The sequence below is a fragment of the Belonocnema kinseyi genome, chromosome 7 (assembly GCF_010883055.1).
Source record: "Belonocnema kinseyi isolate 2016_QV_RU_SX_M_011 chromosome 7, B_treatae_v1, whole genome shotgun sequence".
Lineage (NCBI taxonomy): Eukaryota > Metazoa > Arthropoda > Insecta > Hymenoptera > Cynipidae > Belonocnema > Belonocnema kinseyi.
The window spans coordinates 73,339,464-73,348,990 of NC_046663.1; the positions used below are offsets into that span (position 1 = coordinate 73,339,464).

The 9,527-nt window shown below is 27.3% G+C and overlaps 1 protein-coding gene across 1 annotated transcript in view; it reads left to right on the forward strand.

The window, feature by feature from the left end:
* Window positions 1-1,579: 1,579 nt before the first annotated feature.
* Window positions 1,580-9,527, forward strand: part of LOC117176150 (sorting nexin-13-like) — a 24,410-nt gene continuing 16,462 nt past the window's right edge. The window contains exons 1-3 of the mRNA XM_033366233.1: window positions 1,580-1,734; window positions 8,032-8,141; window positions 8,225-8,324. Coding sequence (XP_033222124.1) covers window positions 8,032-8,141; window positions 8,225-8,324 — 210 coding nt within the window. The 5' untranslated portion in view covers window positions 1,580-1,734. The remainder of the gene's footprint in view (window positions 1,735-8,031; window positions 8,142-8,224; window positions 8,325-9,527) is intronic.

A 9,527-nucleotide genomic window follows, 5' to 3' on the forward strand; every position in this document is an offset into this window, starting at 1 on the left:
ATTGCAAACTGATCTTTTTCAATTGAACACTCAACTGTGTAGATGAAAGTTCAACTACTTAGTTAAAACAAATTTTTTTAAATGAAGGTGTATGTCCTTGGTTAGAAATTTAACTATTTTGTTAAAAAATAATTTCTTACTATCAATTCATATTTTATGGTTCAAAATTCAAATTGTGTACAGAAAAGTCATCTTTCGGCTTGAAGTTTCAACAATTTAGGTGAACTTTTTTTTACATGACTGAAAAATCTTTACTTGTTAAACACTCATACTTTTGGTTTGAAATTTTTTATACCAAATTTAGTTTTTTTTTATTAAAATATTAACACTGACTATTACACTTTTTGTTGAGATATCATCTTTTTAGGTTGAAAATTCAATGAATTTATTGAAAATTTAATTACTTTTGTGGAAAATTAAAGTATTTTGTTAAAAAGTATGTTTTTATGGTACACAAGTATTTTTTAAAAAATAAATTTAAAAAATTTTAATTTGTATCCGAAATACTGTTTTATTCTGTTTATAAAATATGGTATGATAAAAATATTACAAGATTTCAATGCTGATATTTGAATGTTAATGGTCAGGGAAAATGAAAAATTTATGAAGAAAATTTCAGGTAATTTTGAAAATGAAGTTTTCCCCTTCTGTTTTCTCCTCGTGTATTATCTTAGATATACAAAAATTGATATTATTTTCAAGTTTCATGTCTTATTATATCTGGAAATCATAATCAGTTTAAACAATTTAATTTTCTTTAAATATTTTATTTTTAAGATTTTTCGAAACATTGAAATATTTTGAGGTACTATTTTGTTTTCTAACAATACCCTTGAATCGAAAATTTGATGAGATAAAATGTTATCGTTAATTAAAGAACTTATAACGTCTAGAAAACGCGTTCATTTCGCAACACACTTGAAAAGAACAAATATTTAAACAAATGATAATTAGTTAACATATGACTCAGTAGTTTTAAATGCCCGATTATAGTGATTATGTATTAAACATTTTTTTAAACGGGTTAATAAATCGTAATAGTACGTAAAATTCAAATTTGGCACTTATGGGGTCTTTGGGACCACATAACAGTGATTTAAAAAGTCATTCACCTTCAAAATTTATGATTGATTCCTATTCTCTGATGAATTCTAAACAACATAATGACATACGGGATTATTTGTAATATTGAATTCAACACACTTAAATATTAGATTTACAAAAAGCTGATTTTTTAGTTTTTCCCAAGTTAAATCGTGGGAAACTTCATGGTCCAAAACAAACTGGTAGGTTGTGAGACAGGTTTCCTCCTATCCAACCAATCGATGGAAACCAAGAAAACAGAAAACTGTAATTAAATGTCAATCAACTCGGACTTTAGCCTACTTTTGACAAGGATCAGAATAAAGTTGATTACGATTGGAAACCGCTTAAAACATGTTTACGTAATTTGCAAATTAGTATGGCGAATATAGAACGTGATACATTTTAATTCTCTTTAAAAAAAAGCGATTGGCATTCCTGCGAAGGTGGTACAACCATTTTATGAAAAGCGCCTCTGGTTTCTATCGGCTGAAACAAAAGAAATGTCGTCAACAGTGTTCAGTGTTCGTTTCTTCTCGCGCAAAAATGTAAATAAACTTATAACCAGCTGACAACTGTGAGTGAATTTTTGAGTAACGCACGCAATATGCGTGTAACTGTACGATCGCTTCGTTTTCCCAAAGCCCAAAGGTAAGTGAGAGGTTAAATTTACCCAAATGTTGCATTTCTTACACTGCCCCTTTTGGAGCATACGTGACACTAACCGACCCTGTTTGACGTATGAATTGAATGTGTGAAATTGATATGAATTTCATTCTGCAATCTAGATACGCATAGAGGCTAACTTACGCATATTACTACTTTTTTTAAAGAACCATAAATTCTTTGTGAACAATATTTTTAGGTGATTTAAAAAATTTAAAGCTTTTTCTGTGCTTGCCCTTTTTGCTATTTTTTGTTTTTGCTTTGTCTGCATACAAATGGGAGGGAACTATATGGACTTTTACACATTTTAACTTTATCATAAAAACATAGATTTGTATGCGTGTGAAATTATATTTCGTATGTGAATGTATTCAGATTAAAAACATGTGTTCGTTCAGATAATAAAACGGCATGTTGAATATGTACGTGATCCGCGTTTTTAAAAATAAATTCAAATATATTTTAATAAGGCTTTTTGAGATAAACTTCTAATTCTAAATAACAAAATAGTTTTAAAAATATATAATTATGCGGGTAAATAAGAAGCGACTGATAATTTTAAATCTGGAATTCACGTGTGAGACTTCCTGGAATTTAATTATGAAAGAGTTGTACAATATTATGTCTTCATTCTATTTTTAAGGTTTCCCAGAAACTTGTCATAATCTTTTTCTAGTTCCTAAAAGCAAAGTAACTGGCAGGCATCTGCGATTTATTTTATTTGTTTCAACTTTATCATAGCTATGTTTGCAGAATTTTTGTTAAAAAAATAACCCTACACAAATAAAGAAAATATTTTTAGTTATATATCGAAAGAAACACCTATCGACTCAAAAATGTTAATTTCACTACACAATTAATTTATCGACTTGCATTTATAAGATTAGATGAAATTCTATTGCTGAATTTAGGGATGAAACCCAAGATACAATTGCAACCAAAAAGATGAATTTTCAAACATGAAGAATATTTTTTTTCATAAAAAACACTAAATAATGTGGTGATTGTGAATTATCTTTTATTCAAGCTCCTTCGGCTTTACCGAAGACATTCTCATCACGTATCTCGTGCTTCGCACTCGATTTTTTCTAAAATGTGAACTTTTCTGCATTACGTGTAACACTATTAAATCAAATATATATTTTATTTATTTCTGCATCTCGGGCTGGTACTGTTTATTCAGATATTGCAAAGTAATGTGCAGATTTTATTTTTCATGATTACTTAAATATTTGCTCCTTATTTTGCACGAATTTTTATTCTAAGCTACCATGAATAATATATCATTTTAAAAAATTTATATTATTACAATTCATAATATGTATTGGTAATAAAAAATATTTATTTTCATTATCTTGTTTTCAAATTTTTTCAAGTATGCATCATATAAATTAAGAATAGTTTTTTTTATTAAACTTTTTAGTGCAAATTTGTTCGTTTTTCCATAAATTTAACTTCTTTATTTTCAATGTTATTTTTTACGATTTATATTATTTTTTCATTTGGAATGCGTTCTTATAACAAAAGTGGATTAAAAATTTGTAGATCTTTTGTAAATGCACAATTTTTTAATTTATGTGTTTTCGTACCTTGCATCATTTTTCCAAAGATTTAATTTTTTTATTGTCAGTATTATTTTTCACGATTAAAACAAAAACTACGCATTCTGTCAAAAAAAGATTATTAACAAGTTTGTAGATCTTTTCTGGGTGAACAAATTTTGCCTTTTTATTTTTTTCGTAGCTTGTGTAGTTTGTCTAAAAATTTAATTTTTCTGTTTTTAATGCTGTTTTTTCAGATAAATCAAAAACTACGCGTCCTATTAAAAAGTGAATAACCACAAAGTTCTAGATCTTTTTTGGGTGCACAACTAAAAAAGTTGTTATGGTAATCTTGTAAGACCTTAAAAAATTAATATTTTTTATTTTTTGACTTTTTTTATATCGTGCGTTATTTACAGTCGAGCCTCTCAATAGGGCGCCTATTGGGGCTATAGGGGACATTTTTCTCGGAAGCGCGCTACCCCCACCAACGTCCTCTGCACCTCGAGACTTGCCTGCTCTGCCTCTGAATAAGGCGGTCTTTGCTGTATATATAATATATGTGGTACAGTGCGAGCCGTATAAATTAGAGCGGTCGAAAAATAAATTGCAATATTTTTTTTTACTCTGGAAGGCAAGCCTGCTCCAAAAAAGTTTCCATTTTTATTTAATTAACATGAGGAAATTTTGGATTTTTGAAAAATTGAACCCATACTTCGGAGTTTAATCGAAGCGTGCCAAGTTTTTTAGAGACTAAAGAGAAGTTTCTACGAAAGAAAAATAAAAATAATTACTAATGGGCAATTTGAATATTTGCTATGACTTTTAAACACTTTTTAATTGTTTAAATTAAGGTAACTTATTTCAACAATTATTTTATTTTATTTTAATTATTATAATAGTCTGTCCTTGTTTGGCGTAGTAAATTTAGTTAAAAACATTATGTAATTATGTAAACAATTAATCATGTTTTTTCTTCAAATTTTCTTAAAATTGAGTCAGAGATTTACCTTTTTTCAGAAATTGGTATCCTATACTACTTTTTTTAATAATTACATAATTTTTGTACATTTCGTCTGATGTTCAACAAATTTCTATTTGTTTAAATCATTTTTATTTGATCAAACACTGCTTTCGATATCTTTAGCAAAAAATAATACAAAATAGAATACATACAATTATTTTTATGACTATATAGTATATAGAAATAATATAATAAATATTTTTTAATCGTTTCAACAAATATAATTTTTTGGACAATTACTTTTTCAACAATATTTTTAAATGGTATTTTATGAATTAAACATAATATTGAATGATTTCGAGTAGTAAATTCTATTAAAAACTTTATGTAATTGTTTAAACCATTTTTATTCGTCATCAATCCATTTAAAATTTTAAGGGAATTCGAAAAAAACAATAATTTCTTGTATAAAAAATGACGTGAAGCTTTTAACAGAATTTAATACTCAAAATCACTTAATATTATGCTTAATTAATAAAGTGCGATTTTAAAAATATTTGTTAAAAACAAATTTTGTTTAAACAATTGAGAAATGGTTAATATATTCTTTCTATAGACTATACAGTCAGAAAAAAATTTGTATCTATTCCATTTGATATTAACATTTTTAAGTTTTCAAACGAAAGCTGCTTGTCTCAATTTTTATATATTTTGAAAATAAACAATAATTAATTTGGTGCGCTGGAGGGAGAAGTAAATAAAAGTTATTAGTATGGTTTTATTTCGTAGACACTCCTTTGCAATCCCTCAATATTTGAATTTAGAAAAAAATTACAGATTTTATTTCTCCGGAAATGAAAACTGGGGGGGGGGGACTTGCCCTGTTGCTCGAAAAGCGTTTTTTGGACCACTCTAATACACATATGTAGTGTGCGGGATACAAACTGTCCGTTTTTATGTGAAATATATTCCACGCTCATTTTTAAATCATTTGTAAAAGAATTATTATGGGACGTATGTTTTCATTCTAACAATTGCACGTCTGAATGATTCATTTCCTACGCTTGCCTGATTAACAGAAAAGAAAAAAACGCATATGCTTTTAGTTTTTCGAACAAAAAATTTCCCTGCTTACTATCATGATTCTGATTATCAACCTATGTATGTATGTATGTTCATTTTCGTTTATTATTTTTTTGAATTTTGTAAAAGCTATCATTCTGGTAATATTTTTTCTCGAAAAAGTCATTAGGAGAAAATATTTGTATTTTCAAGTACCACACAAATTTTAAAAATGCGCCCACTTTCTGAATTTTTCTCGAAAATGTCTGGCTAATGAACTTGAATTTCAGTTTTTGTCACTAAAATAGTGTACCAAAGGCCAATTTAATGGATTAATTTTCTAAACGGTTATCGTGCTCACAGACAGATACATTCGTAGAAACTTGTTTTTGGAATACAGAAGGTATCAAAACGTGGACATTTGACAAAAGCGTGGGAGGGGTGAAACTTTACACAAAATATTAATTAAAAGAAAAATTACAAGCCAAAAGATAAAAAAGATTAATTTTCAACAAGAAAACACGAATTATTAACCAAATAGTTGAAATTTCTACTACATTTTTTTATTAAACATGGAATAGTTAAATTTTTCGTTAAACAAATTAATTTTTTTAAAATGATTTCAATTTTTAATAAAAATATGATTTTGCAAGCAAGAAGATTATTAAAAAAAATTGAAAACACGCATTTTCGAAAATGACTAAATAGTTGGTTTTCAACAACAACGAAAAACATGGATTTTCAACCAAATATTTAAAGTTTCTGCTAAAAGAGATACATTTTTTATAAACAATCGTATAGTTAAATTGTCAGTTAAACGAGTTATTTAAAAAAATCGAATTTTCAACCAAATAATTCAATTTCGTATCAAACGATAAAGATGAATCTTCGACATAACAATTAATTTTTAACAAAATAATTGAATCATTAGCCAAAATAGAATATTAATTGTCAACCAAACAGATGATTAAATTTTCACCAGAAAAGAGATGAATTTTCAATAAAAAAAAAGGTCATTTTCGACGAATAAAGCTAAATGCTGAACTAAAGAGTTGAATTTTTAACTTTTTTAAGCTAAATAGTAGAATCCTTTCTAAACCCGTTTTGTTTCAATATCGAAAAGATGAATCTTCGCCAAAAAAGACAGGTTTTCAACAAAATACATGTATTTTCAACTAAGAAGATTCATTTTATACCAAAGAAGTCGTATTTTCAAAAAAATACATGAGTCATCAACTAAGTAGTTGAATTTTCTTCATAACAGATGAATTTTCAAACAAAAATCGAATAGTTAAATTTTTATTCCAAAAAGTTAATTTTTAACCGAAAAACAACAAATTTTCAACCAGAGTGAATAATTTCTAACTAGAATGATGAATTTTAAACACAAAAAATTAATTTTTAACAAAATAATTGAATTCTCAATCAAAATAGAACATTAATTGCCAACCAAACAGTTGCATTCTTAAAAAAAGAGATATAATTATGACTAAAAATTAGATGAATTTTCAACAAAACAGTTTATTTTCGACCGAGAAAGCTCAATTTAGAACTAAACAGTTTAATTTTTAACCAAAACGATTAATTTTCTACCAAAGGAGATAAATTTTCATAAAAAAGTTTGGATTTTAAGCTGAAAAGTGGATAATTTTCGAAAACTTTAGGTTTTGACCCCCCCCCCCCAAAAAAAGTTAAAAAAAAAGACTTTAAAATGGCAGTTGAATCCTCGAACTTAAAAGATGATTTTTAAACAAAATAGTTCAATTTCATTAAAATAATTAGAAAATGTATAAAGTAGTTGTATTTCGAACTACGTAGTTAAACTTTCGACTTACAAAGATGAATTTTAAATAACATTATTTATCAAACAGTTACGAAATGAATTTTCAACAGAAATTTTGAATTTTTAACCAAGTAGTTGAACTTTCAATCAAATGGTCCAAATTGTTATAAAAAAATATTAAACTATAACCAAAAACAGTTGCATTTTCAATCAACCAGTTAAATTTTCAAGCCAAAAAGATAAACTATTTAGAAGATAGTTGAATTTGCATCAAAACAATTACATAATTGCAAACCAAGAAAGAAACTTTTTGACCCAAAAAAGATTAATTTTCTAACCAAAAAGACGAATTTGCAAGAAAAAAATGACTTTTCAACAAAATAGTTGAATTTGTAATAAATAATTAAAGTGTCAACCAAATATTTAAATTTTTAACTAAAAAAGATTAATTTTGAACAAAAATTTAATACTAGATATCTCAAGAAAAAGAATTAACTATCAACAAAAAATACTTAGATTTTATAATTGGGGTGTTTTTTTGGATAAAATTTAAAATCAGATGAATTAAAATGACTAAAATCGTCTTTTCCTTTAAAAAGTGACTACGTTGAATTTTTCCTAATAAATTGACCTGACTGTGTGGCAGCCCTGGCTATTGACATTAATTAATTTATTTTTTATTTTTATTTATAAATACGCACAACAGTACTCTGTCTAAAATTTTATTTCGCTATTGTCTTCAAACTGGATAAATTTATCTGACAATTCGTTTTGATCTCTAATAATGTTTACAACTAAAATAAGTGTGTGATGATATTTAGCGATTCTAAAAATAGTTTTCCGCACATATTATGCCTCAAGTGAAAAATAAGATATCAGTGTCAGGCAACAACGCAATTAATGCTTCACTAAAAGCATTGTATTTTTTGCAGATGAACGTTCCTCTGTATGGAACGGGAGCCATTATAATTCTGATTGTTGCCTTATTTGACTATGGAACAGTCCTGCAAATTTTGATATGTATATTTCTTTGTATTATAGGGTAAGTGTCTAAAAACTTATCTTAACAAATATAAATGACGAAATAATAACATTTTTATATAAAATTACAAATGACAATTTCAGATTAATAGTATACATATATAGACAATTTCCACTATCATCTCAAAATGAAATTACTTTCTCAAGGGAAGAATTTTCCGAATCGAGTAAAAGGTTATGGACGGTAAGAAACTAATTTTTTACAGGGATCACAGTCCGTCTCCTTTTTTTTACCTAATTCCCCCTTTTTCCTTAAAATTTTAAAAAGCACATAAAATCGATTTACAATGTATCGATTTATTTTTTAAGAATCATAAACAGAAATTCACGATATTAGACAACAAGACGCTTGAAAAGAGATTCTTTTTCATGGCTTTCAATTCCAAATATGTCCTAAACGATTTATTTGCTAATTTAGTAGATTTGAAGGGCATGATCGGCAGGGAAGAAATCGCTAAAGATTTAAACGCATTAAGGGCATGTGACACAGCTAAATACCTATATTACCGACCACAGTTTTTCAGTTCACTGAATGTTTTTTTGAACCTGAGAACTTTTTTTGTAAATAAAATATCGAGCTGAAACTTTGGAAAATGTATTAGAGTGCAATAAAGTACGTTTAGGTACTGCATTTTGGTAGAAACTTCACTGAAAATTATTTCATCTTTTTTCTGAACCTCAACATTTTTTGAACGTTCGAACTTTTTTTATACATAAAATATCGATTTCAAACTTTGAGAAATGCAAGAGCTGAAAGAAAACTACGTTTAAGTACAAAGCTGAATAATAATAGATGTAAAAAAATATATTTCAACAATCAATTCCAACGGCATCAGCCGGTAACGTTGTACACGAAAATACGAAAGCTCTAGAGCCTCGTCTAGTGGCCGCCAGGTTTCGTATTTTCGTGTACAACGTTACCGGCTGATGCCGATAGAATTGATAGTTGAAATATATTTTTTTACATCTTTTATTATTAGGCTTTGTACTCAAACGTAGTTTTCTTTCGGCTCTTGCATTTCTCAAAGTTTGAGACCGATATTTTATGTATAAAAAAAGTTCGAACGTTCGAAAAATGTCGAGGTTCAGAAAAAAGATGAAATAATTTTCAGTGAAGTTTCTACAAAATGCAGTACCTAAACGTACTTTATTGCACTCTAATACATTTCCCGAAGTTTCAGCTCGATATTTTACTTACAAAAAAAGTTCTTAGGTTCAAAAAAACATTCAGTGAACTGAAAAACTGTGGCCGGTAATATAGGTATTTAGCTGTGTCACATGCCCTTAAGGAAATTTTGCACGAAGGTAGGGGAATAAATTTTTTGAAATAAAATTGTTGTTTATATTAAATTTAATATTGAATTTTAATATTCAAATGTTAAGTATT